This window comes from Bison bison, unplaced genomic scaffold (genome assembly GCF_000754665.1).
Source record: "Bison bison bison isolate TAMUID 2011002044 unplaced genomic scaffold, Bison_UMD1.0 scf7180017864468, whole genome shotgun sequence".
Classification (NCBI taxonomy): Eukaryota; Metazoa; Chordata; class Mammalia; order Artiodactyla; family Bovidae; genus Bison; species Bison bison.
Window position 1 is genome coordinate 3,201,421 of NW_011495029.1, and position 27,025 is coordinate 3,228,445.

Here is a 27,025-nt window from a genome sequence, read left to right on the forward strand (position 1 = left end):
CCTTGGACTGCAAGGAGATCCAACCAGTCCATTCTGAAGGAGATCAGTCCTGGGTGTTCACTGGAAGGACTGATGCTAAAGCCGAAACTCCAATACTTTGGCCACCTCATGCGAAGAGTTGACTCATTGGAAAAGACTCTGATGCTGGGAGGGATTGGGGGCAGGAGGAGAAGGGGACGACAGAGGATGAGATGGCTGGATGGCATCACTGACTCAATGGACATGAGTCTGGGTGAACTCCGGGAGATGGTGATGGACAGGGAGGCCTGGCGTGCTGCGATTCATGGGTTTGCAAAGAGTCGGACACGACTGAGCGACTGAACTGAATTGAACTGATGAAAACATATACGACTAGTTCTGGAAACTAGATGGGAGGAGACAAATGACAAAAAAATATAGTCAAGAGATAATAACACCCACAAAAAAACAGAAAGCAGTTTAAGGGGCATGGGTAGAACTGAGAGAACTATTTATAGTCAGAGAATCAGTCTCTGCAGTGGTTTCACGGAGTGCTACTGTGGACATAGCAAAGGCAATCCAAACTGAATTCACTATAAAATTTCAAATTGTTTAGGATTTCATAAGGTCCACAAAAGATGCAGGATTTCCTAAAACCCACAAAATATGGCTCCAGTAACACCCCAAGTCCCTGATAGATAAGAGTTTTGCAGACTTAGACTGTTCACAATTGAAGAAAAGAAAATAAGAAAGCCTGTTTATATTTTGGATGCTTCATAAGAAAATAATTTTAATGATTTAAGTATTTTTTTTAACCCTTGGGAAGTTAATGAAGTCCTCAAATTTAGTTTGGGATCTATTTAAAGAAATGCTTGTAGAGTCATATGTGAAGTGAAGTCTATTGCAATGTGCTTTTTTGTAGAGGAAAAAATGCCATAGGTAACAATAAACCACTTTCAATTTGAAAATTGGTTTACTTTTATTTTTCCAACATATTTCCACATATATATGCATAGTTTCACATGTATATAAATGTATATTTTTTAATAAAGAATTTTAATTTTTTTCTTGACTATCCACTATGAAATGTTGGTCCTAATTTTTAAGTAAATTATTTTGCTTTGACTTTTTGTGCTTATCAGTTGTTCTCAGATAACAGAGATTTCCAAAATGGATTAAACTTTAAGCCCCCACATCCATACCTTTTTGCTTATTATATTAGACTGAGCTATGTGGGATTACATATTCTATAATTTTGGATCTATAAAAATGGAAATTTCATACAATTCATCCCTCCTGCACAGGTCTTGCCCAGTGATGCCTGAAGAGTTGACATTATGCAGAGAAAAGTGAAGAGACTTTTATGTTTTTTATTATGACTTTTCCTTCCTATTAAGGAGATAGGAATAATAGGACAAAGGAATCCATTATCTCCTCTTTTGTTCAGCAAAATGGAAAACATTGATAAAATTTATACCTTTTAAGAAATGAGACCATGATTTAGGTCTTCATTTAATAAACATTAGTTGACCACCTTCTGTGCCCTAGGCCCTAAGGAGATACAAAACAAGTAAGGCAAGGCTGCTGACTCATGAAATTCACAAAGAATGGGGAATAAAAAAGGTAAGGAAACCAACATGTAGAGGATAGTGTGGTATGTGCTATACAAAAGTTTGTCCAAAGGAAGGGACTCCACATCGAAGTTCTTATTGGGCATTAGAAATACAGGCTACTGTTCTGAGACATCTTTTCATACATGTTTAACCTAACAAAAACACAACAAATTGGCCAAAAGCAGATAAAATAAAAGGGCAAAAAATAAATCAAAAATATAAATTCTGAATAAGTCACAAAGAAGATAGCAAGGTCTTGAATAATTCTATTGTCTTAAATTTTAAGTGGGTATCAGAAAACATGTGTAAGATCTAAACGCTGTCCTGTTTGAACTGTAAATCTTCACTTTAAAACGGCAGATGGGGCGCCTTCTGTTCACAGAAGGAGAGCCAAGGGCTCAGAAAAAGTAATTACTTGTCAGGGCAAAGAAACAAAACAGAGAACCCTAGTTCTAAACTTTCATACCCTCAGAAGGTAACAGATTTTTACAGAATTATAAGGTACCTAGTGTTACCCAACATATTTTCCTTTCTGAGTCAAGGAAACAAGTACGTTCTAAGGAAGATTTCAACTACAATGAAAAATTAAGTTTTCAGTCATTGAATTTAAGTCACCACATTTCCTCTGGTATATACCACGCTGTAAATGCAATTATTAATGTCTTTTTTTTTTCAGTTCTGCTTTCTCAAATGACAAAACTGCTACTCTTAAATATATAACTCCATGAGAATGAGGATACACATGTAAAATTTTATTTTTCCAAACAAATTAAAACCCAACATTTTGCTTCTTATTTGAGGATCTAGTTCTTATAAACATTTAATCAAATAATCTGTCTGCTTAGAAAATAAAAGTGCTCTCAAACTATATGGCACTTCTTTCAGTGGAAGCATTGACATGCAGTTTGATAAGACAAAGGACACACCCCCAAAACAATCTAACAGAAGACAAATTTAAAATGGTAAGCAACATGAAAAAAATTGTTCAACTTTATTAATACTATAAAAATTCAAAATAGCATGACATTCTATGTTTCACCTACCCAATAAGTAAGGATTTTTGGCAAAGAAGGCAGTAGATTTCTATTTCTTATGTGACAGGTCAGTAACACTTGTAACTGCAAATAAATTCCAGCATTTTTTATAACCTACATTTCTAATCATACTGATGTTCCTACTGATACATCTTCAGGGCCAAGCAGGCTCCCAAAGGTCAGCCCTGGGAAGACTTCCGGCAATAAATGAAAGTGCCATAAAATGCTTCCTGAAAAACTGAAGTCCATTTTTTACTTGATTTACCAGACATTTTAAGATAAGATTATGCATCTTACCAGCGAACTAATACTGTTTCTACCTTCAACTTAAATATCCAAACTTTATATTATTATTCTTGGAGCTGCCTTGTACTCAGCCATGTAGTCAGAATTGTGTGCTTATGAATGCAGTGATAGGTTCTCATAAAGAAGTAAAAGCATTACATCATAACATATTTGCTGAAGAATTCTCCCCCTGTGTCTCCCCATCTGAGCACTTGAGTCTATTCTTTCTCACTGAATGATTCAGTCAAAAAAGACTATCGACAAGGATGCATAGCAAAAGTAGAGGCAGTGATAGAATAATGGCCTGGAGATTGCAATGGGGGTTGAGGGGAGACTATGCCATTGGCTCTGGAGTCTTAGATTTGTAGGATATGCGAGAAAACGAGCACTATCTTCTACAGGGCGCAGCAGGGACAGACAAGTAAACCCAGTTGAGGTGATGGAAAGAATGTTCTGGGAGGAGATTAAGACACAAGAATGTTTTCTTACCATGGAGAAGGGTAGCAAACAGGTAAGTAGAAAGTTTGGCAGGATATGGGTGAGAGGGTAAGAAAATGGATGAGAGGAAGGAGGCTTGCTTAGGGGAGAGAACACAAGGCTTTATGAAGATAAGAATAGGAGAAAAGATGAATAAAGGGTATTCAAATCCAAGTATAACCATTTTATTTATAGCCTTTCTTTTATTAGCCCACAGTGAGAGGTTAATAAGGATATTATGTTCTTGACTTTTAGGCATTTTTTAAAAATTTTACATTTTTATAAAAATTTCTCTGCCATAAAAAAACCATTTTTGCCAGAGCAGGAAGGAAGCCAGTGAACCAAGTTACTCGCTGGGAACATAACTATAAACATTTCGGACTGTTTTGAACATGAGAAACAGAAAAGCTTTTATTTATTTTCAGAATCTCAAGAAAGAATTCATCCTCCATTTATTTTCAGGGAGATGTGGTGCTTCTTGGAAGAAGCCCCGAGGATCCTGCTGTTAAATCAAGACCTGTGCGGGGAAAAAAATTATCCACTCCACAGTAACATGGCATGTAACACAAAGGCAGTGGTACTTATCCAGCAGGGAGAGAACCCCTTCAATACTGGGACCCCACCAGCTGACTTAATTACAACGCAGCAAGGCGATCCACTACAAAGACAGTGCAACCCAAAGGAGACCACTGAGATCCACCCGAGGTGCAGGGACAGATGGTTCCTTTGCTTCTTGTTTAGTATGAGACCTTCTAGAAAAATCTGAAAATGGATACATGCCAACAAGCTTTCAACTACCAGTATTTTTTTTAAGCCTACCATATGCTACTATAAAAATAATCCATAACTTGAGAGTCAGTCAGCAAGGATTTACTGAGCTGGGACTGTGTATAAGGGATAAGAAAAGGCCAAAATCAGCTTACCATAGAGTTTAAGGACATGGATTAAACTCTGATTTAATTTAAGGGCTTTTGGTTTTTTCATCATGATGCACACACACACAAAATTACAGCAGAAGCCATAAAACAACTGCCTTAAAATTTTTTAGATAATAACAAACACAAATTTACAGAAGCAGAGTGGTTCCACACTGGAAAACATGGTTTTAAACAAGTGATGGTGCACTGAAACTTAATTCAGCAGTCAAGGTAACTGAATGTTATTAAAGCAGTCACCATAGCAACCACAGCGACTAGGGCACAAGACAGATAATTAGCCCCTCCAATTATGAAGTTATAATACAGTCACTAAATAATAGCCCTGAGTAAATTCTATCTTGTAAAAAGTTTTAAGGAAAATGAAAATTTAACTACAAACTTACTAAAGAAGGACCAAGCTATTACTGTCATACTTTTTAAATAAACTAATTACAAATGCTGCCTTTCTGCATGCAGCAAATTCTACCTTCCTGGTCACTTTAAATGATATGAATTAATCAAAATAATAAAATTCATGCTTTTTTTTTTTGTAATGGCTTACAGGATCTTGGTTCCCCAGCCACGACATTGAAAATGCCAAGTCCTAACCACTGGACCACCAGGGAATTCTCAAAAATCATAGAATTCTTCATTCGTATGTGTGATTGTACAATAATGCCACCCAAGAAATTGAGTTAACTTACAATTTCTATAGTATACACAATTCATATTTAATACTTGTAGCAAATCTAAGAACTAAGAAAGCACAGTTCAATACATTCAAATAAATTAAATGAATGTGTAATACCTGGAAAAATGCTTGTCACACAACCAACACTTTCTTAGTCCAACTATTACTCCTACCATTACAGTAATATTATTGCTAATATTACCATTATTGTTAATGCAAGTTTTAAAGTCATACTGCCTGACTCAAATTTTGGTACCATCATTAACTGGACAAGTTACCTAATCGACCTGACTCAATATTCTCGTCTATATAATGGAAATAATAAAAAAAATCTATTTCATAGACTATTGAGGGTGTTGAGATCACACAGACTACATATTTAGCAGACTACTTGGTCTGGTAGGCAGTGAACACAGTTTAGCAGTTTTAACAGTTTAAATATTTGGTCTTGGTCTCCTAGCAAGTACATAGGGAACTGGAATTAAAACTCAGGTTTCCTGACAACATTTAGAGTAGTTTCTACAGCCACACTGCTGGGAAACATAAAACAGTCCATTTAATCAAACAGATACACCCACATATTAATATAATACAGAAACAATAAGTAATATTGGTTGCATATGCTGACACTAGGTGTGGAAAGGCTTTATATGATGTAAGATAATCAAGCCAGATGCCCCAGCTGAAACATACACCACCAAACATGCTACCCCATTCTCTTTTTTTCTACTATGATTTGTTTCCTTTTTGAAACACAGAGAAAAATCATATATCTGAGTAATGAATCACCACAGTAAAAATCTGAGAGTATTTCAGGCCACAAAAGCAAAATAACTTATTAATAAAACAACCACTTTAAAATACTAAGTATTCAGTGAAAACCAGAGTCATGATAAACCAAAACAGTGTTATACACCCACTGTTAGTAACTGTTTCAGAAGCCTTAAGCAAACCTGATAATAAAGCTCCTGATACACTTAACAAAGAACCACTTTCGTAATTTCTTTAAGAATGTTCAACGTGGGCACATTGTGGTCCAGAGTACGGGTGGACATCCATCTAGAGACTGGAGTTCAGGGCAGGCCTAGGAGACTGAGGATCCAGGAAGGAGGGGAGGAGCATCTGAGAAACAGGGAAGGAAGGGGATGCCCAGTCATATACTTTTTCAGTTCTCTCTTCCCTCACTCTCAAAATTCACTCCATTCATTCATCAAAATGTCAAGTTCAGTGCTTGGTGATATAAAGTTGAATAAGACAGAAACAGAAAACAGACATGAAAATCAACAATCACTGAACAGGGGAACACTAGAGATGCCTTCAGTTATACAGGAGAGCATAGAGGGACATTAGCTAACCAGAACATGTACTTTGGGCAAAGTCACGTGCCAGGCACTCCTGCACTTACCATCTCATTCAAAAGTAAACATAGACCTGTTTACTGTCCTTATTTAGTAGATGAAGAAATGGAGGCTTTGAGATATGAGGAAGACTCAGAATAAAATTTGAGTCCTTTTAACCCAAATCCAGAGCTCTTGGAAACGTACAATGATCCGACCCCAACTCCTCTGCTTTCTCATTCTTGACTTTGCTTTCTTCCTTTCTCTGTTTTTCCATAGAAGGTCAAGACTGTCAGCATCTAGATCAGAAGTCAAAACTCAAATGTCAGAGACTTCCCTGGTGGTCCAGTGGTTAGGACTCCAACTTTCACTGCAGGGGGCACGGTTTCTATCCCTGGTCTGGGAACTAAGATCCTGAGAGCTACCTGGCCAAAACACACACACACACACACACACACACACACACACAAACCCAACAACCTTCAAATGCCAACAAGGAAGTGACAGATAATACAAATGAGAGAGGCAGACAGTAAGGTGTTATGGAAGAGATGGAATGGTGGGGACTGTGATGAACCAGAGACTCACGCCCTTTCTGAAAAAAAGAGACTTGGCTCCAGCATACTGCGTTCATAAAGAAATGAGGGCCACGGGCTTCGTGAAACCTTCCAGTTTTCTGAGAGAGCTTTCAAATCCAGATTTTTCACATGACTTTCCTTTTTGTAAATAAAAAGAAGCTCCCTACATCAAATGTTCCTAAATCAATGGGCTGCTTTTCGCCTATGAGAGTAGAGTGTGTGATCTCTGCTCTGGTGAGGTTGGCCAATCTCATGGGCACTGTTCTCCACTGTTCTCTGTCACTCTGGTATTTCACCTGCAGAGTTTAACAACCAAGCAGCCATTGCAAAACAGGACTGGTACAGCTGTTGTCATCAGGACTATAATTCTGCAGTATCAGTGAGACAGGCATGTTTAATGATAGAGTTACAGTGCTGAAAACAATTTAGATGACCTCTGTTCCAAAGTCCATCAATGCCTGACTCACTTCCTTGACATTCCTACCAAACAGCTTTTTGGCTTCTGCTTAAACATCTCCATTAGCCAACAAGGAAGTCTTTCTCCTCAGAAAGTCTGCTACTTCTCCCCTCTGCTCTTAGTCTTCCATAAAGGAAGGTCCTTCTTCATATTAAGTTGAGCTCTGTTCTCTTGTTTCTGCTGTCCATTGTTTCTGCCTAGATCATGATACCTAGAACAAAATATTCCTGGAGTGGATGGACAGACATTTACCATTACCTTCTGGACAGCGTTTCTGTTCCTGCAGACTAGGGTCACATCAACATGTTCACAGTCTTGTACACTTGCCTCCCTGGCCCTTAGGGACTACAATATGATCTAGCACTGCAAGCGAGCCAACAAAGACCCACAGCAGAGGAAAAGGAAAGCTGTTAACTTGTACCAGTCGCATTTTTTACTTTAATTCCAGTTTAAGGATATATCTATGCCCCACTCTCCTTGTTTCTAATCTAGAGTATACACATTGCTTCCTATAAATAATTAACTCTTTAGTTTAAAAAACACTGATATCCATTTTAGTAACTGGACGGGGTTGCCATCACAGAAAATCAAGAGAGTATATATGGCTAGCTTGTTTTATTTTATAGGAAGAAAAATGACAACATTTTAGCTTTGTAATAAAATGAAGAAATATGGCTACATAATGTGTATCGTGAAATGTAGCCAACTTAAGTCCAGTAAATTACATCATTGAGCATAATAACTATAGGATGCTTGTTTTTCTGTCAAAGTCATGAATCCTTTCCAAATGTTAAATGCTTTTGGCAGACACATTTTAAAATTCTTTTTTAAACAAAAGCATCAAAATTGGGATCCATAAGAATTTTCAAATTCAAATAAATATGTATTTCATTTCCTAAATTTAATTGTGAAATATTATTCCTTTACTTCTGTATCTCATCATATATATTCCTTTATAATCTTCTTAGCTTGTTATAAAGAAACTTAGGAGCCATCCTGATTTCTCCCTTTCTTTTGCTCTCATAATCAATTAATCAGCAAATCCTTCAACATGCATTCTTAATTATTCTTTTCTCACCCCCAAGTAGCTCTTCCCCCAGCCCAAGCCACCATCACCTGACACTGGAACTACTGTAATAGCTCCCTTCCTTGGATCACTCCTTCGACAGTCTGCAAGGCGGAGACCGAGTAATCTTTCCTGAAATATTTATCAGATCACATCACTCCAGTGGCTGCCGGTTATGCTTAAAATAAAGTCCAGACTTCTTGCCAGGGCTCAAGGATTTGTTTGCTGTCCACTGCTCCACCCTCCTAACATCCATACTATCCCCTTGCTCCAGACTGTATGGGTTCTCTATTGAGGGTAGTATAGCCTCACCCTGGGGGGAAGGGAGGGAAAAGTGTGAGGGTGGTTTTTTTGTTTATTCTTTGTTTTTTAAAATTTTATTTGAGATATAATTGATATATAACATTGTATCCGTTTTTAGGTATATAACACGATTTGTTATATGGTACATTGCAAAAAGATCACCACAAGAAGTCTAGTTAATGCCAACATCTCACATAGTTCTATTTTTTTTCTAATGATGAGAACTAAGATCTACCGTCTTCAGTTCAGTTCAGTTCAGTTCAGTCACTCAGTCGTGTCTGACTCTTTGCGACCCCATGAATCGCAGCACGCCAGGCCTCCCTGTCCATCACCAACTCCCAGAGTTCACTCAAACTCATGTCCATCAAGTCGGTGATGCCATCCAGCCATCTCATCCTCTGTTGTCCCCTTATCCTCCAGCGCCCAACCCCTCCCAGCATCAGGGTCTTTTCCAATGAGTCAACTCTTTGCACGAGGTGGCCAACGTACTGGAGTTTCAGCTTTAGCATCAGTCCTTCCAATGAACACCCAGGACTGATCTCCTTTAGGAGGGACTGGTTGGATCTCCTTGCAGTCCAAGAGACTCTCAAGAGTCTTCTCTTAGCAACTTTTAAATATATAAAAGAGTAATGTTAACTATAGCCACTATGCTGTGCAGCAAGAATATTTCTGTAATCACAATGATTACAGAAATCATCCTCCAGGGGCTCCTGGAGGATGTTAGCACCCCTGGCCTCACCCACAATGTGCCAGGGTGTCCCCACTCTCAGGTCATTGTGATTACAGAAATATTCTTGCTGCACGGACTGCTGTACCCAAAATGCCAGTAACACCAAGCTCATTCACATCTCAAGGCCTTCATATTTGCTGTTACCTTCAGCCCAGGACACTGAAATCTTTTCCAGGCTTGCTGTTTCTCATCACCTGAGATGCAATCTCCTTTGAAAGGCCATATCTGGCCCTCACTTCTGAACAGCCTCCCCCACCAGTATACCTGGCATAATAATAGTCTTATTATTTCTTTACTGCTTTCTTCACTGTTTGGCACACATCATTATGCAAAATTATTTATTTCCTTACTCTTTTATGCTTTTCTCCCCCAATGGTATGTCAAGTCCCTCCGGCAGGAGCTTTGTACGCCACAGCACCTAACTGCAATGCCTAGGACATGGCAGGTGTTCAATTATCATCTGTGAAAAAATAAATGTCCACAATAATTTTTCCTGTTTAGGATTAGGAATGAAAAAAACTTCATTTGGACCTAAAGGATCATCTAACCTTCATTTCTAGTTACTTTTTCCTATATTAAGTTTTCCTTTTTGTAATGGATTCTCAGTCAAAAGTTGCTTTTACATGCCACAACTTTTATTATTACATAAATACGTAAATACAGAGAGGTAACAGTAAGCTTAGAACATCTCAAATCAGCACCTAGCTTGTTCACAGAGTGTGAAAGAGAATTTTCTTATAAATATTTTTGTAAATCTCAGAGTGAATGTGTTACTTCTTCAGTCCGTAGGGTCAGGAGTCCAGTGCTAGGACTGCTTCTGAGGACAACAAGCACAGTTGTTGTTGAGAGGAGCAGCCCCCGAATCCACCAGAATAGAGTATAAGTATCACTTTTTTGTCAAAAATGCTCACAAACATATTTTCAAGATCAAGAAGAGTTGAAAGTAATGCAAAATAAATGTTTTAAAAGTCACGCTCCAAGACCACTATGCCAAAAGCTTAAACCAGGTCTATGAAATGGGCTAAGAGAGGAGTGATAAGTATGGAATTACAGCTAGATTTTAAGATATGATTTTACCTAAACATATAGCAATCTGTTAGGATACATAAAAAAAAAGAGTATAATTTGATTTCTTTTATGTTCCACACATATACGATACATGTTTAGAGTTATGAGGGTCTAGTTAGGTACTAATGCTAACCAGTGCTTCGGTTTGATGCATGGTATTTGAGAACTGGTATACACTTACCTATGGTTTGTGAGAGACTGTTGGGCTCGAATACTATATGCATGTTACACCTTAATACAGACTGCTAAATCACATTCTCAAAGCTCACAGCAATTCATACTACCACAAACAATGTATAAGAATGCTCACATTTCTACACACTCTGCAATCTGTATGTTATCAATATTTAAAATTTTTGTAAGTTGCTTAGTAATAAAGTGAAAACTCCCTATTATTTAATTTGCATCAACTGACTGCTGACATATAGCATCTTTTACATATTTATTATCTGCAAACCCTCTTCTGTTTGTCTAGTTACAGTCTTTGCCCATTTTCTATTATTGCTGTTTTCAATCAATTCAAGGGTACCTGGATATTAGGGGTAATAATCCTTTGTAAGTCAATCATATTGCATTTTTTTCTAGTCTGTTGTCTGTATTGCACTTCTGCTTATGATGCCTATCCACTTTCAAAAAAAATTTCTATGTAACTGAGTATGTCAGTCTTGCCTTTTGAGTCTAAGTTCTATATCTTGCTTAGAAGATTTCTTCCACACTGACATATAAAATTCTGGGAATTTTCTCCTAATTAGAGTTCATTCTTTCATATTCCATTAAATCCTTGATATTCTGGTGTGAAGTTAATGTAAAGTGAGGGGATAAAAGAAGATGAGAAAGAAAAGTATACAAGGAGAAAAAAGGGACTGAAGAAGTCTTATTTTTAAAACATTAAATAGGGAGTTTTAAATGTGATGCTGGATCGCTGAGTTTTTACTATCCATATTATTAATATTAGATTATCAAAGGGGAAAACCTCAAATAGTTTTGACTTGAAAACATAATTAAGCTATAAACATAAGGGGAAAAGTATTGATTTATAACTATCTGAACACAAGTTAACACTATGAAGGTTTTTTTAAAATAAAAAGAGAAACTATTATATTTTTCATACTGTGAAAAATGAAATAACATAAGATGATAAAAATAAATTTCAGCTTAGGTGATAGTTCATCTGAGTCTTTTTCATAAAAGTCTTAAATTTTACAGGAGTATGATATTATTTATTATTAAAGAGATCAGTTATTGAGAATTAGTATAGAAATTTATTTTTCCAATGCCTGAGATAAAATAACTAAGGGCAGAATTTTTATAGAGCTACAGGTAATAAATACCTTTTGCTACTCAAGGCAAAAGTGCTGATACACTGCTTTCTTCTAAAGGTTCTTGCTTTTCCATTTAGCCTCTGAGCATTCTTACTAAGAAGTCAATTCATTCATGCATTTTATATTTTTATATATTATATAAAACTATATAGTATAGTGTATATGCATATATTATGGTTTTATATTTTATCTAGCATTTTTAATTGTTCCCAGCAGAAGGGTTACTCAGAGGTCCTAGACTACTGTACTGTCAGAATCAAAAGTCAAAAATCACTGTTTTCAAACATAAAGTTAATGATATTACTGTCCTGCTTTGACAGTATCAATGCTTTTCCCACGGTAAATAGATGAAGCTCCTTATCACTCCCACAAGTGACCTGACTCCATTCTAAAGGCATAAAGGAGACCCAGAACAGCAGCAAAATGGAGGCTGAAGCTGAATCAATGGCAACTGAGAGAAAAGACAAGAGAGGAGGAAAACAGCCATGAATCCTAAGCAGCAAAGCCAAGGAAATATTAAGTCTAGTATGAACAGAACTCAACATCTGAGGCTTGATCAACAGGTTAGAATCTAGGTCAGGACCACAGGGCATGAGACTCTCAGAGCCAAGAGAATCAGGAACTAGAGGGAGTGAGAGTGATGAGGGTTGTAAGGAACAGGAGCAGCCCAGCCTCAAGGAAGGCCAGCGGCACTGAGGACCCAGAAAGAAGGGGCAATTAGGCAATCTGTTCACAATGGAGGTAAGACGGAGAAACTGCCAGACAAGAGGCCAGGAGGCTAAAACAAATGGGGCACATGAGCAGCAGAGACTTGAAGACACCTTGTTAGTTAGAGGTACTTCTCACCCTATCGAAGTCTGGCTCTCGGGGCAAAGCCTTCCCTGCAGAGATCACAGAGTTAGCCCCGCCAAGCCTCGTTACAAGGCCCTCTGTGGTCAGGCCCCAAACCACCTCCCCAAGGTTCACCTCCCACCCCTCATCCCCTTTTAAATACCACCTGCAACAACACAGATGCTGATGAGCAACAATCTCTCCAATCCTCCCTTCTCTGCAGGCTATTTCTTTTTCCTGAATGACTCTGCCCCTTACATGCCTGGAAAATCCCTCCTCACATGTTCTTTATGCCTCCTCACATGTCCTCCTGGATCAGAAAGTTTCCTGATTCCTTTGAGTTTACTGCCCTCCACTCTGGTGGCCTATCAAACACAGCCAAAAAACTATTATTTTTACTATTTTATTATTATGATGAATTATCATCACCACATCCACCATTTATCAAGTGCTTACTATGTGTCAGGGATTGTATTAAATGCTTTATTACATGGACTTCTCTTTAACATTCATAGTTACTATCTTCCTCCATTTTACAGGAGGAAAGTGAGATTCATAGAATTTTAAGTATTTGCCCAAGATCGCAGAGCTACTAAACACATTTTAATGCAGTTTGTTCTGACCCAAAAACCTGTGATCCTTCCAATAAAATACCTTAATCATATTTGCTCATGTCTTTCCTTCTAACAACAAATAACTAACTTAAAGACCATATCTTCCTCATTTTTGGATTGATACACTCAGCAGAAACTTGGCATATAACCGATGCTCTCTAAATAATAAATACATGAATGAATCAATGACCAAGCATCCATTCCAGTCCCTCAAGGACTAGAATATCATGGCACAGAACCAGTAATACAATATAAAATTGTCCTTATATCACATTAGACTAGCGGCTACCAAGTGGCTCAGATGGTCCAGAATAAGGGACAGAGAGTAGAAGAAAGTTAGGTAAAGATTCTGGTTCAAGGAACAAGGCAAGACAACACAGTATCTTTTTTTGGAAGCTGGTTTAATTCGTCAAACACATAATTATTTTTAAAACAAGGACAGTCTAGTTCAACTTCTTTTCAAAATAACTACCTTAATTATTTCATCTCTTTTTTCACCCTAAATGAACGCAATACCATAAACATCTCTTAAACACTTGCTATAGGTAAGGCAGAGAGGAGAATGCAACAAATCTCATAAATTACCAGATTAATTAAAATCCTTTCCCTGAAAGAGGTTACAGTGTCCTTGAATGTACACACAGGTCAGGGGGAGGGAAGAGTAGGCCATTGTGACTCTTGTGCTCAAAACGTCCAGAAATTTCCCATATAACTCAGAACAAATGCCAAAGTCCTGGTAATAATTTAAAAGCTGCTGCATCACTGATACTCATTCCTTCTCTGACCTCATCTACTGCTCACACCACTCCCCACCTCCTTCCAGCTATACACTCTCTTGGCCATCCCTCTCCAGGCTCCCTCTGACCTTTCCCCACTTATCTTGCCATTTCCCCCTTCCCTGCTCTATTTTTCTCTATCTAACATTCTACTTTACTTATTTATTTTGTTTATTGTCTCCCCTTCCATTCTCCTGCAGAATGTAAACTTCATGAGCATGTATATTCCTGTTGGTCTTGTTTCTGCTGCATTCTCAGCACCTAGATCTGTGCTTAACACATAGGAGGTATTAAATATATTGTTATTGTAGAAAAGAATGAATGAACCTTAGTCAGCTTTATGCAATGACCTACTTGTTCTTGGTATTTACTTTGGTGTCCATTGTCCACGTTTCTAAATCACATTTAGCATCACAAATTAAACTGCAACTTATAAAATTTTCTCTTGGAATTGATGATTCTTTTCATTGTCATTTCCTGAAATGTCTTACTGTAACCATTGTCTAAAAATATAATTGTGGTTTGAGATCCTGGTCTCAATTTTAGCAAATAATAGCTCATATTATCCCAAATGCTTCAATGTGACTTGCAAAGATATATTATCTATTCGGCTAAAATGAAAAGAGCATATAAAACTTGATTGGAAATAACTGCAGTGATTAAGATAGAGAACCTAAGAATTCTTAAAAAAAATGATTCTAGTTCTAAATTATTTTAAAATATTAACAAAAGGGTTATTGCTGTTTAGATCATTAGAATGAAATAATTAAATCATAGTTAATTGTGAATTACCAACACGAAGAACCTTTATCAACTTAAAATATAAATCAAAGGGCCAAAAATTCAAAAGTATTTATAATTTGTTTTCAAGTGTATTATATCCTTCTTTTTTTTTTATTTTATTTTATTTTTAAACTTTACATAATATATCCTTCTTTCTAATGGTTGCTTTTTCTCCTAATTGTATGTCCTTGAGGTTTTGAGCTTAAAGGCTCCATGCATATATCAGCATTAGGAGAAAGAATATCAGATTACAATTTAAAGGGGAGGAAAATGGCCATGTATGCCAGAAAGATAGTCTGTAAGACGACATTACTTTCAGCTCATCAAACAAAATCATGTACAAGATTAAATTTATCCTGTCTCCATCTAGTTACCTCACATTGAGATCAACTTCAAAAAATCTAATACTATCTAGAGAATGGCAATCAGTGAGGCTTATCAACAAGGCACATTCATGTTATAATATAAACCTTTTTCAATTTCAAAAATTGACGGCTAAGAGCTCTTTAGCAGTGGCATTTGATTCCACATTACTCTGCAGGGTGCCAGAGAAAAACAAAGACCCATCATTCTGAGCCTTCTATTTACAGACTCAGGCCAAACTGCAAAAAACATTCTTAAGGAAATTGCTACTGTTATTATGTACTGCCCATGAATGTAAACAGGTCGCTTTATTTCAACTCTAAATAGAAAGATAGAAACACAGCGGTTAAATATTACATTTTAGAGTTGTGCTATTTCTCCATAAAATAGTGTTTGAAACACTAAGAATAACTAAAAGAACAGGTGAGAATAACCCCCGGAAGTTAAAGATCAACCCATCAAAGCAATTCTCTTTATGAATTTGCAAACTTTAAATTAATAAATATTTATGAATTTTCTAAGAAATAGAGGAAAACAACAGAATGGAGAAGACTAGAGATCACTTCAAGAAAATTAGAGATACCAGGGAATATTTCATGCAAAGATGGGCACAATCAAAGACAGAAATGGTAAGGACCTAACAAAAACAGAAGAGATTAAGAAGAGGTGGCAAGAATATACAGAGGAACTATACAAAAAAGGTCTTAATGACCCATATAACCATAATGGTGTGGTCATTCACCTAGAGCCAGATATCCTGCACTGTGAAGTCAAGTGGGCCTTAGGAAGCATTACTACGAACAGAGCTAGTGGAAGTGATGGAATTCCAGCTGAGCTATTTCAAATACTAAAAGATGATGCTGTTACAGTGCTGCACTCAACATACCAGCAAATGTGAAAAACTCAGTAGTGGCCACAGCACTGGAAAAGGTCAGTTTTCATTCCAATCGCAAAGAAGGGCAATGCCAAAAATGTTCAATCTACAGTACAACTGTGCTCATTTCACATACAAGCAAGGTAATAGTCAAAATCCTTCAAGCTAGGCTTCAACAGTACAAGAACCAAGAACTTCCAGTTGTACAAGGTAGATTTAAAAAAGGCAGAGGAACCAGAGATCAAATTGCCAACATCCACTGGATCATAGAGAAAGCAAGGGAATTCCAAAAATAAATCTACTTCTGCTTCATTAACTACACTAAAGCCTTTGACTGTGTGGATCACAACAAACTGTGGAAAGTTCTTAAAGAGATGAGAGTAGCAGACCACCTTACCTGCCTCCTGAGAAACCTGTGTGCAGGTCAAGAAGCAACAGTTAGAACCAGACATGGAACAATGGACTGGTTCAAAACTGGGAAAGGAGTATGTCAAGGCTGTATATTTCACCCTGCTTATGTGACCCTTACATGCAGAGTACATCATGTGAAACGCTGGGCTGGATGAAGCACAAGCTGGAATCAAGATTGCTGGGAGATTCAAAAGGGAGGGGATGTATGTATACCTATGGCTGATTCTTGTTGAGGTTGGCCAGAAAACAACAAAATTCTGTAAAGCAATTATCCTTCAACTAAAAAAAAAAGATTGCTGGGAGAAATATCAACAATCTCAGATATGCAGATGATACTACCCTAATGGCAGAAAGTGAAGGGGAACTAAAGAGCCTCTTGATGAAGGTGAAAGAGGAGCATGAAAAACCTGGCTTAAAATTTAACATTCAAAAAATTAAGATCATGGCATCTAGTCCCATCACTTCATGGCAAATAGATGGGGAAACAATGGAAACAGTGACAGACTTTATTTTCTTGGGCTCCAAAATCACTGCAGATGGTGACTACAATCACAAAATTAAAAGATGCTTGCTCCCTGGTGGCTCAGACAGTAAAAGCGGCTGCCTACAATGCAGGAGACCTGGGTTCAATCCGTGGGTCAGGAAGATCCTCTGGAGAAGGAAATGGCAACCCACTCCAGTACTCTTGCCTGGAAAATTCCATGGACGGAGGAGCCTGGTGGGCTACAGTCCATGGGGTCGCAAAGAGTCGGACATGACTGAGCAACTCCACTTTCACTGGAAAAAAAGCTATGACAAGTCTACACAGTGTATTAAAAAGCAGAGACATCACCCTGCTGACAAAGGTCTGTATAGACATAGCTATGGTCTTTCCAGTAGTCATATATGGATGTGAGAGTTAGACCAAAAAGAAGGCTTAGCGCCGAAGAATTAATACTTTTGATTTGTGGTGTTGGAGAAGACTCTTTGAGAGTCTCTTGAACTGCAAAGTGATCAAATTAGTCAATCCTAAATGAAATCAACCCTGAATATTCATTGCAAGGACTGATGATGAAGCTGAAGCTCCAATACTTTGGCCACTTGATGCAAAGAGCCAATTGATTGGAAAAGACCCTGATGCTGGAAAAGATTGAGGGCAGAAAAAGGGGATGACAGAGGGTGAGATGGTTGGATGGCATCACCAACTCAATGGACATGAGTTTGGGCAAACTCCAGGAGATAGCGAACGACAGGGGAGCCTGGCATGCTCTATGGAATTGCAAAGAGTCGGACACAACTTAGTGACTGAACAACAACAAAATTTGTAACAGAGCAAGAAAACAGACACAACAAAGGAGACAAATAACTTTTAAAATAAATTTCATACAAAAGGAGACAAATAACTTTTTAAAAAAAACTTTAAAGAACCCTGAAAGATCAGAAATTATACACTTTTAGCACACATCTTAACTGTCTAATGCAATTAAGCTTCTGATGATATCTGTTGGTTTCTCATGTCTTCAATTACAGGAAAAAAGCCTTTCCCGTGTCTTCATTTATAGGAATTAGAGAAGTAAAAACACGTGTGACTGAGGTCTACGTACTAGCTCATGACTTTCCAGTTTTTCTTACTAAACACTCACATTTCTACAGAGTCACTTACTCCTAGAGTTGGAAGTTTCTAGGAGAGAGGCTGTCAGCCCTGGCTGCACCCATGGGAGTGGGGTTAACATGCTGAAGCCCCGCTCTACTTCCAATGGCTGAACTGTCTCAGATGGGGTCCAGGCAGCAGTAGCTTTACAAATCACCCGCCAACTGATCCTAGTGAGTAGTCTGTCACCTCTTCAAAAAGAAGACCTCACGGGGTATCCAGGCTCTGTACAAACACTTCCAATGTTGAGCTCCAAAATCTTATTTGAAGAATCTAAAGATAATATACTACTTTATGGATGGTCATTTTTCAAATGAATGTTTCTAATTTTCCCTTTTTACTGAGGTATCATTGATTTACAATATTATATTAGTTCTCAGATGTATAACATAATGAATCAAAATTTTTATATATTATACTCCATTTAAAGTTATTATAAAATATTGGCTATAGGCCCTATGTTGTACAATATATTCTTGTAGCTTATTTATTTAATACATAATAGTCTGTATTTCTTAATCCCCTATCCTTGTCTTGCCCCTCTCCACTGGTAACCACTAGTTTGTTTTCTATATCTGGGAGCTTGTTTCTGTTTTGATACATTCATTCATTTATTTTTTAGATCCCATATACAAGTGATAACGGGCTTCCCAGGTAGCTTAGCAAAGAATCTGCCTGCAATGTAGGAGACACAGGAGATGCAGGTCTGATCCCTGGGTCGGGAAAATCTCCTGGAGGAGGGCATAGCAACCCGCTCCAGTATTCTTGCCTAGAGAATCTCATGGACAGAGGAACCTGATGGGCTACAGTCCATAGAGTCACAGAGTCAGACACGACTGAAGCGACTAAGCATGCACACGTATGTGATAACACTCTGCCTTCCTCTTTTTTTTTTTTTTTGGCCATGCCATGTGGCATGCGAGATCTTAGTTCCCTGACCAGGGATTGAACCCAAGCCCCCTGAAGTGGAAGAGCAAAGTCTTAACCACTGGACCACCAGGGAAGTCTCATCTCTGTCTGACATTTCACTAAGCATAATACCCTTCAGTTCCATCCACGTTGTTGCAAACAGCAAAATTTTTCATCCTTTTTATGGTTAAGTAGTATTCCACTGTACCACATCTTCTTTATAAGAACAGTTGATTTTACAGGGCAAAATGACCCACCATTTCCCCTAACAACTACCAGCAGAGTTCCACAATCTTTGTACTTGTTCCTTTTCCTAAAATTCACTTCCCTCAATCTCTACCTGACTGGCTCATTCTAATCACTCAGATCTGGGCTCAAATGTCATCCCTGGGAGAGGTTTTTCCTGATCATGTTTTCCCCAGCAAGCCTTCATCTCTTCACTCATGGCATTTCTCACATCTGACATGTGTGTGTGATTGCTGACTCTCTCCCCATAAGCTTCATTCAGGGAGTCCCATCTTGCTATCTTCAGAAAGCAGCACAGTGCCACCAACATAGTAGCCACTGAGTAAAAATTTTTGAATGAATAAATGAAATAAAACAAGAAGTAATGGACATGCCTCTGATGAAGCCTGTGTTTTTAAAAAAAGAAGTAATGGACAATCTAAAGAAAAAAAAAATCCAGTTGGTATAAAATGTAAAATAGTTGACAATGTAGATTATAAAATACTAGGCCAATAAAAATTATGGATGGTTTTAATTTTCTTCATAATTTTGGGTACTTTATTGTCTTCAATAAAAGTAAATTATATTTATAGTTATAACCAAAGTAGTATTATAATAAAAGTAATTTTTTCTGAAAAGTTAAAAACAAAACAAAACCTCAAGTATCACAGGGCAAAGAAGGGATCACGTAATGAATCCCAGTTGCTTCTGCATCATCTTGGCTTCTCCCCAGGACCTGGCATGGACAGGATGTGGCCATACTGCAGGATGCAGGACCAGCTCTTGCTGGCCCTGGAAACCAGCCACCTATTATGGTGATCCATGTAGCTCCAACACCAGCCAAGAAGACAAGGAATCAAAATCACTGCTAATTCACCCAGAAAACTTTCCATCATTTCCCTTGGTATTATCACACAGGCCTGTCATGGGGCAACCCAACAAATTCCACCAGTTTCTATGACACACACACACATGTTTTCTCTCTCACAGACCACCCAAGCTAGCCTTAGGGCCAACTCTGGTCACCTCCCCACCCCCTCCAGCCTCCAGTGCCAACCACACTCCCTGAGGCTCTCTGGTTTTCTTCCCAAATCAGTCCCATTTGCTTCATACTCGAAACATCAGTGCCTTAAAAATACAGTCCTGCCCTAGAAATACTTCATTTTAAAAGGATATACTATTAAATTTAAATGTCAAGTTACAAAGTAATATGTATGACATTATTCTATTTTAATAAAAACAAAAGAACAACAAAAAACTTGCATGTGGATTCACATGTTTAAAGATATTTAAAACAAGTATAAGAGAATACTCACCAAAGTGCTAACACAGAGACAGAACTGGGAGGAAAGGCAGGGGCAACTACTTAATTGTCTACGCTTTTACTTGACTAGGATCATTGCCACAAATGGTCATAATTATACAGCTATAATTTTTAAAGAGCAGTCAAACTCTTGTGGCCAAAAAAAGAAAAAGTGCTAATGCACTCAGTCGGTGAGGGTTGGGGTGCTGCTGCTCCTACCATCCCTAACCCACGAGGTCTGCAAGGGCTGGTTTTCCTCACTGGGCCAGCCCAGCTTCTTGCCCACTGTTTATGAGTTGGCACATCTCCTAATTCAGAATGCAATCAGAGTAACTGGTGAAAACATTGTTAAATTATTTGTGTATTCCATATTCTGGAAATTAGGACTGAATAAAATGACAACCAACTGCAAAAATTATTCATTTGTTTTATTAAACTAAGAGTTGAGTATTTTAATTTATCAAGCAACTTATGCCTCCCCTCAAGGAAAACATGAATTTTAAAAACTCATATAACTCAGGCATCAACTTTGCCCTCTAAAACTTTCCCCCTAGAACCTTCCTTTGTGAATGAAACCACCTTCTAATCCATCCTGGTATTCTCAAACCTACTCTCTTCTTCACTCTCCACAACCGGTCACATCCAACACCACCTTCCACCCTACATCCCCTTAACAGCCCTCAGGTTTTGTACCCCCTCACACCACTACGCCTACTGCCTCTGCAGTTCCAATCCACCCTCTATGACCAACACCATGACCTTCTTAACCACATGCTGACTCAGGTGTTGGAGCCTCTCAGGTAATAAGTGCAAAGAAAATGAGTTTCTTCCTGAACCAGGTTTCACCACTTCACTTTGTGGCCTTGGGAAGGACCCCTAGCTTCCCTAAGACTAGGTTTTCTCTTTGTATGATGCAAGCCATATCTATCTTGTAAAAGGATTGCTGTAAGAATTACGGATAAGGCATGCAAAGTGCCTAGTCCTAAATGGGGCTTATACATAGTTCAAGTCTTTATTACTTTAATTATTTTCTTATCTGTTAAAAAAAAAGGCAATAAACCTCTGAGTTACTTTGAAGATTAAATAAGATATAAGGCACCAAACAGTTACTGTTTCCTTTCATTTCCTTTTAATGGTTCCCCATCTCTAACAAAATACAGTCACTGATACTTTCCCAATTTCATTTTCTGCCACTTCTCCTTCAGCATAATCAATTATTTAACAGTCAGACTCTGCATCTCTTTATACCCTCCTCTCCTTCAAAGCCATGTTTACAGGTAAAATCTTAGGTGTGGGAAAGTCCTTTACTATGTATTTCAACATGCAAGCTAATTATTGTATTTTCAAATTTGGAATGCAATATCCATACAGTACAAGCATATTTAAGAGGAAGACAGGGGAGAATATTTGTAAGTATTAAATTTTGAAAACCATCTTCAAATCATGGCTGCTGTACATGTTCATGCAAATATGATGAATGTGATGAGACGATAAAATTTTGCTAAGTAGTATCTGAGAAATAACTTCTCTAGAGATGAAATTTTGAATTGAAATAAAAAGAAAAAAAATGGTGCAAGTTAAGAGAAAAAGTGAAAGTTGCTCAGTCATGTCCGACTCTTTGCAACCCCATGGACCATACAGTCTATGGAATTCTCCAGGCCAGAATACTGGAGTGGGTAGCCTTTCCCTTCTCCAGGGGATCTTCCCAATCCAGAGATAGAACCCAGATCTCCCATATTACAGGAGGATTCGTTACCAGGTGAGCCACAAGGGAAGCCCACAAGTTAGAGAAACTAGGTGAAAAAAAAAAAAAAAGAAGAAGAAATATGATTGAAAGTGTGATTATGTTTGCTTGTTGAGGTTGCTTATAAACACTTTCCAAAAGTATATGTCCACATACTTTAGATGTTTTCATTAACTTGATAATAAATGCAACTGTAAGTATAACATTTCTTCTTTAAAAACAATAAAAGTACTAGCTTAGATAAATAAATACTTTCTCTATGTTTCTTCATAGACTGGAAAATAAATCTGGGTTTTTCCCCTCATATGATTTTATGATTTAGAATTTACAAAGAGAAGAGAAACTAACAATCTTTCTAACCATAAGAGGGGAAAAAAATGAGTTCTGTTTAAAGATGAACTCAGGTACTTAAATGACTTTTGTCAGGTCCCTAATATGACAATCTCTAAAAACATTTAAGTTCAGTGTTTATTTCTTGGACGATTTAATTAGAATCCTGAAAAAGCATCAAGTTGGCTCTAAGAGGAAAGCTGCTCTGTGTCCACAAAGTGCTCCCTCAGCACCCTGTGTCTATCCTTAGTGTCAGGCTGACAAAAGGAGGAAATGAGGTAAAGATTCTTAGTAGAGAGTGCACTGTAACCTAGCTGCCAAACTTTTCTAAAGTTGTCACATGGACATGTTTTCATGCTACCAGGAATGCTGAATCATTCCTTTCGAAGAGGATCTCTTAAAACTTCTCTACATTAAAAAAAAAAAAAAACAAACTTCTCTACATTTTAAACATTTTTAAAGCCAAAAAACACAACTCTTAAAGTTAAATTTTAGGGTTTTTTTATTTTTTTAAAATGAATGTTTAATTTTCAAATTATTTTAGAACCATGACTCTTCTTCAAATACTATTTTGGCCTGGGTGACAGGCACAGTGCTCATTTACACACATCCCAAAACTACGCCCAGCCAGGCCCTCAGGCCACTGAAAAACAAGCATTATCCGTGAAATCATAAAGCCATGGTCAAGTATTTTAGTGGACATGTACTTTGTCCCGCTCTCCAAAGATAATGAAAAGGAGAGCAGTATGATGATGTCAGAAGTCATTCTTTTTTCACAGCATTAGTATTTTTTTTTCTTCAAGTATGGAGAAGGAAATGGCAACCCACTCCAGTGTTCTTGCCTGGAGAATCCCAGGGACGGGGGAGCCTGGTGGGCTGCCGTCTATGGGGTCGCACAGAGTCGGACACGACTGAAGCAACTTAGCATGTTCTTTTGTAATTACAACAGTCATGTAGGCACAGGGCAGAGCCCTAATGTTATGAAGCCAAGACAAAGAACATTCCAGGCTTAGGAAAGAAAGTAACTAGATAACAATTAGTGAATTAATCATTTAGATTCTGCACATCTTCAGCAATACTGCTCACATGCATTACAGTCAGAGCTGTACACAGCCTGGGAAAGGGGGGCAGCAGCATTGCTGGGTGCTGACTCTTGAAAACAACATGACCTGTAAAGACTGAGCCATGTCGCGACACTGCAAATTACTAATGTCCAACTTGAACTTAGCACAGTATTTTTCTGTTGACTGGTCCAACTACTTTTAAATAAATTATATCTGTTGAAACAGCTAGGAAATAAACCAAAGATTTTATACTTGGCTTTATAGTTTAGTGCAGCAACATCATTTCCTATATATACCTTCAAACGAACGAAACTTCCTTTTGATAAATCAGAGCACTAATAAAATGTGTTTTTCAAAAATGACTTCTATGTGATATCATCACCGCAATATTTTAGTTTCCACAATTATTTTACATTTACTTTTCACACAGGAAATATTATTGAGACTGATTTAGCTCATTTAAATAATACTCCCACCTAAAGGATACATTGTGTTTAAAGGGTCAAAATAACAGGTCTCACTATCAAATATAATGATTAATTTTATTACCCTAAAATACACTTTTATGTAATTGTATAAGCCAGTTCACTGGGAACTTTCAATTATATTTATGCTAAATGCAAACTCAAAATACATATGTAAACAAGTATCATTTGCTGACAATAATTTTGATAAATATTTGTTAATCTCCTGATATACAGAACAAAATACACCTCAATTTTTGTAGGAAAAAAATTGTAATTGGTATTTGCATTATTCTATATTAAGAAAAATGTCACAATATTCTTATAAAACATTTTTTCTCATTTTTCCTATGATGCTGATGAAAGTAATACAGGTAGCTTTTAACACTAGTCACTACATATACTTCCTCATTTTCTTAGTCTTTCTCTGATGCTAACCAATATGGACTGGTGAATGCTTGATAAAGTATATATTCTTCCAGTATAAATTTATTCTTTCATAAAATATTTACTGTAGGCTCACTATGTAGTGGGCTTTGTGTTAAAGACTTTGGATGCAATATTAATTAAGACAGATTCCTTGCCTAGAGAACACACGGTCTAGTAAAGGCAAACGACAATTGCATTAAAGTTTACTATATATGGTGAATGCAATGACACAGAAAAACCGTAGTAGGGTTATTTGAATCAAGCAGGAAAGCTAGTCAACAGTTATATTCATTTCATTAAATTAAGTCTACCATCTTTATCAAAGAGGTGATGGCTTAACATTGCCTGGTTTGCACTTCCTTGTCTTGGTAAAACAGTGTTGATAAGTGTAGACAACATCAAAACATCCCTGAAAATTACAATCACCATCCTGTTTGCTGACTTCACCAGGTTTATCATTATTGAATTTAAACGTATCAGGTAAAGACCTAATCTAAGTTGGAAAATACCATTAAATCTAGTTGTAGTTAAGAACAGACATATACTTGGTAAAAACAAAAACAAAAGACAAAACCAAAAGAACATAAACTAGAAATTTACAGCCTAACACACAAAAAATCAGATTTCCAATTGTGGTTTTTACCATATGTTTATTTTTTTTTGACATTTAGGCATAAGAATAAAAATAATATATATCTGAAAGTATAAATGTTTACCATATTATGTATTAAATTAGAAGGCAGGTTGATTAGATATGTCATAGATCATGCTTCTTAAATATAATAATACAAAACAAGACAGCCCCCTGAGAAACTGTTTGAGTACATTATAAGAAAAACATGTATGATTAACATTATATACGAGATTAAAATTAACATTTTAAATGCCAACAGGCACATAAAAATAAAGACGTGCCACACAGAAAAGCAGTGTGTACATTTTCATTTATGCTACACATAGTACCTCAGGAATTGGGTAAAACAGACTGAATTTCTTCAACAATATGTATATTCCTCTAAGTCTTTTGATAGGAAATCAAAGTATATTCACTACTTATTTTTTTCCAAACATTAGCTAGTCTTTAAAAGAAGCCAATACCAAAAGATTAAAGAGGACAACTGTTATATATACACGGTCCATTTGTGACATTCTGGTTTTATATATACAGTCATTTAAAACAGAAGAGCCTTATTTGAAATGCACCGCTACTCATGCATTTGATGTATGCCATTCTTTCAGACCATCTGTAGGGGACTTAATTTTCCCTGGTCAGGGTGACCTTATAAGACTTTGGGCATGGCCCATCCTCACTCACAGGGGAAACTGAGGCAGCAGCAATCCCCAGCAGTACAGCTGTTTTTCTCCTGCAGCCAGACAAGGATAACTAAAGCCAAGGAGAAGGAAGACTGCTCACTCTTTTTCAAATGGGATTGGCGGGGAATTCTCTTAATAACAGTTTCCAATCTCATCAAGGAGTGGTTACATTCATCAGAAGGCTGAGGTTCTACATCCTTTGAAACTGTGGCTCCTCAACACAAACCTACTCAAAGCCTTTGTGGATTATGGGATTGTCACTGAAACCTGAGCTTGATATAACAGCAGTTTCGAGAAGTTTGATTTATGCATTCCGACCCGGCTGAATGTCGCCTCTGAGTGCTGAGACTTGAGGACTCTTACGAATCTCCCTCCCCCACAGGCCAAACAGCCATCGCCTCCCAAATTCCAGATTATACATTCATTTCCTGGGCAATTTCCCTCTTGGGGCTAAAACAATGGACTCTTTCAATCTTTTCTTATCTACAAGGGTTCTAAGTGAAGAAACAGTCCTTTCAATAGTAAGCTTCCCGACTACTTTATAAATGATGAGTGGGCGCCGAGGGTGGGGGGACCAGGCCGAGCGGGGAAGAGGTGACAGGCAACTCACCTCTTTCAGCTGCTCCAGCTCCTGTTTGAGGCTGTCGTATTCAGCCTCCAGCTCATCATACTGCTGCTTGAGGGTCAGCTTCTCTTCCAGTACCACCAGTCCGTATTCGGCCGCCTGGATCTTTTCGTGGGTGGTCTCCGTGAGCTCCTTGGTCAGCCTCTCTATCTCGGTCTTATAATGGTCCACAGTCTGCAATACCTCTTCCGCGGCCATAGCCCCGGTGGACGGAGGTAGGAGTGGGTAACCGGGTGGAGGAGATGGATGCAAAGCAGGCGGGGGAAGGGAGAAGGAACTAAAGAGGGAAGGATGAAAATGGGAAAAGAATTGCCTCTCCGGCAGCCGCAGCTACACTGCCTGAGAACCTGGCGAGAAACGCAACATGGAGAATGCAGGGGAGAGGATCAACGGCGAGGTGGCAGCTGCTGCGGCATGTGTCCTCCGGGCCGGACCCTGCCTGCGGTCAGCAGCGGTGCGGCATGGCCCAGCTGCGGCGGCCGGGGGCGACAAGGGGCTCC

General features: G+C 37.9%; 1 protein-coding gene across 5 annotated transcripts in view; it reads right to left on the reverse strand.

The window, feature by feature from the left end:
- BICD1 (bicaudal D homolog 1 (Drosophila)) overlaps window positions 1-27,019 on the reverse strand; it is a 255,657-nt gene extending 228,638 nt beyond the window's left edge. For all 5 annotated transcript variants that reach the window (XM_010860580.1, XM_010860584.1, XM_010860581.1 and 2 more), the window contains exon 1: window positions 26,511-27,019. In XM_010860580.1, coding sequence (XP_010858882.1) covers window positions 26,511-26,723 — 213 coding nt within the window. In that variant the 5' untranslated portion in view covers window positions 26,724-27,019. The remainder of the gene's footprint in view (window positions 1-26,510) is intronic.
- Between the last annotated feature and the right edge of the window lie 6 nt (window positions 27,020-27,025).